We start from the raw sequence: 1,214 nt of genomic DNA, 5'->3' as shown, positions 1-1,214 counted from the left end.
CGATTAAAGGGGGACTTTTAATTATTCATGCTAACAAGGTCTTGCGCCTCGGACATTATAAACAAGAAACCCCATGGTCACTTGAACGAAAAACAGTATTGCTGTAAGGAATCTGGTTTACATTAACACTGGTGAGATGTTACTTGTGAAGACACTGTTTGTTATGTGTTCAATATATCATAATTACAAATCATAGACCTCTGTAGTCTAGGGAACCTGGATACAAAATGGGAATAGAAATGTATATGGTTATGTTTTGTCAGCATATGTAATTGATCGCTCTTGGCGTTCATACTTCATTTATTTGCTAATGCATGCTTTCTTACCTGTCACTGGTATACAGTATACATTGTGCATTTCGAGAATTTCAACTGTACCCCTCGGTGTACATGTACCCCACGTTGGGAATGGCTGATATGGACAGGTTTGTGTCATCTTGTCCTAAATAAGTCGGTCATTAGTGTATTGCTAAACTAGACAAAACACGGAGAAAATTTGCTGGAAAATTCGTGTAGCAATTTTTACTTGATATAATAGTTAGGATAGGTAAATATGTACTATTTAGCTACTTTCTCAGATCATAATTGAATAAATAAAAAAAGTCTCAGACGCAGAACATTTTTTTTTTTTTGCTAAACGATGCAAAAGTGTATTAGACTGAGTAAGTAAATTTGGGCATTTGGAATAGTGTTAGCCTGTCAATTGCACTAGATATATAGGTAAAAAAATAGAAATCATCTTGCAATTTAACTGCACGCACTCGTATTATGTATAATTTGTAAACACATGTGTTCCTGAATGTTGAGCACTTTTAACAATGGATTCTCGTGTTGTTGCAGATAATAAAATGTTCACTTCGGTGATACCCATGAAATGTCATTTAAACCATAGCAATACAGATCAAAAGCAACATAGTAGACCAGTGAGCACACCAAACACCAACTTTCAGCTTACTAGCCCGACTTTATAAACAAACACTTTTCCCTTTTATTGGAGTAAGCAATTCCTTCCCAAGCTTCCTTCGGTTGGGAAAATGTAACTGACACATTTTGACACCGAAGAAAATATCAATAAATCTGTGGATGTCCTTTGGCTATTCTCGGGGTGACGTTTCTCCTCCTCAAGGCGATTTTTCTGAGAGACAGCGTGACGCCTCTGTCAAGGGACCAAAAGGGTGTCCATTAGTTATACAACTTACCATTCCTGTATTCAAC

General features: G+C 36.7%; 1 protein-coding gene across 1 annotated transcript in view; it reads right to left on the bottom strand.

The window, feature by feature from the left end:
- Positions 1-252: 252 nt before the first annotated feature.
- LOC119585261 (proton-coupled folate transporter-like) overlaps positions 253-1,214 on the bottom strand; it is a gene marked incomplete in the record, with an annotated part of 13,866 nt that continues 12,904 nt past the window's right edge. Inside the window, 1 exon segment of the mRNA XM_037933934.1 lies at positions 253-1,155. Within this exon segment, the coding sequence (XP_037789862.1) occupies positions 1,068-1,155 (88 nt within the window).

Source organism: Penaeus monodon, chromosome 19 (assembly GCF_015228065.2).
Source record: "Penaeus monodon isolate SGIC_2016 chromosome 19, NSTDA_Pmon_1, whole genome shotgun sequence".
Taxonomy (NCBI): Eukaryota; Metazoa; Arthropoda; class Malacostraca; order Decapoda; family Penaeidae; genus Penaeus; species Penaeus monodon.
The sequence above is the reverse complement of the archived record's forward strand: the minus strand, read 5'-3'. Positions and strand labels throughout refer to the sequence as shown.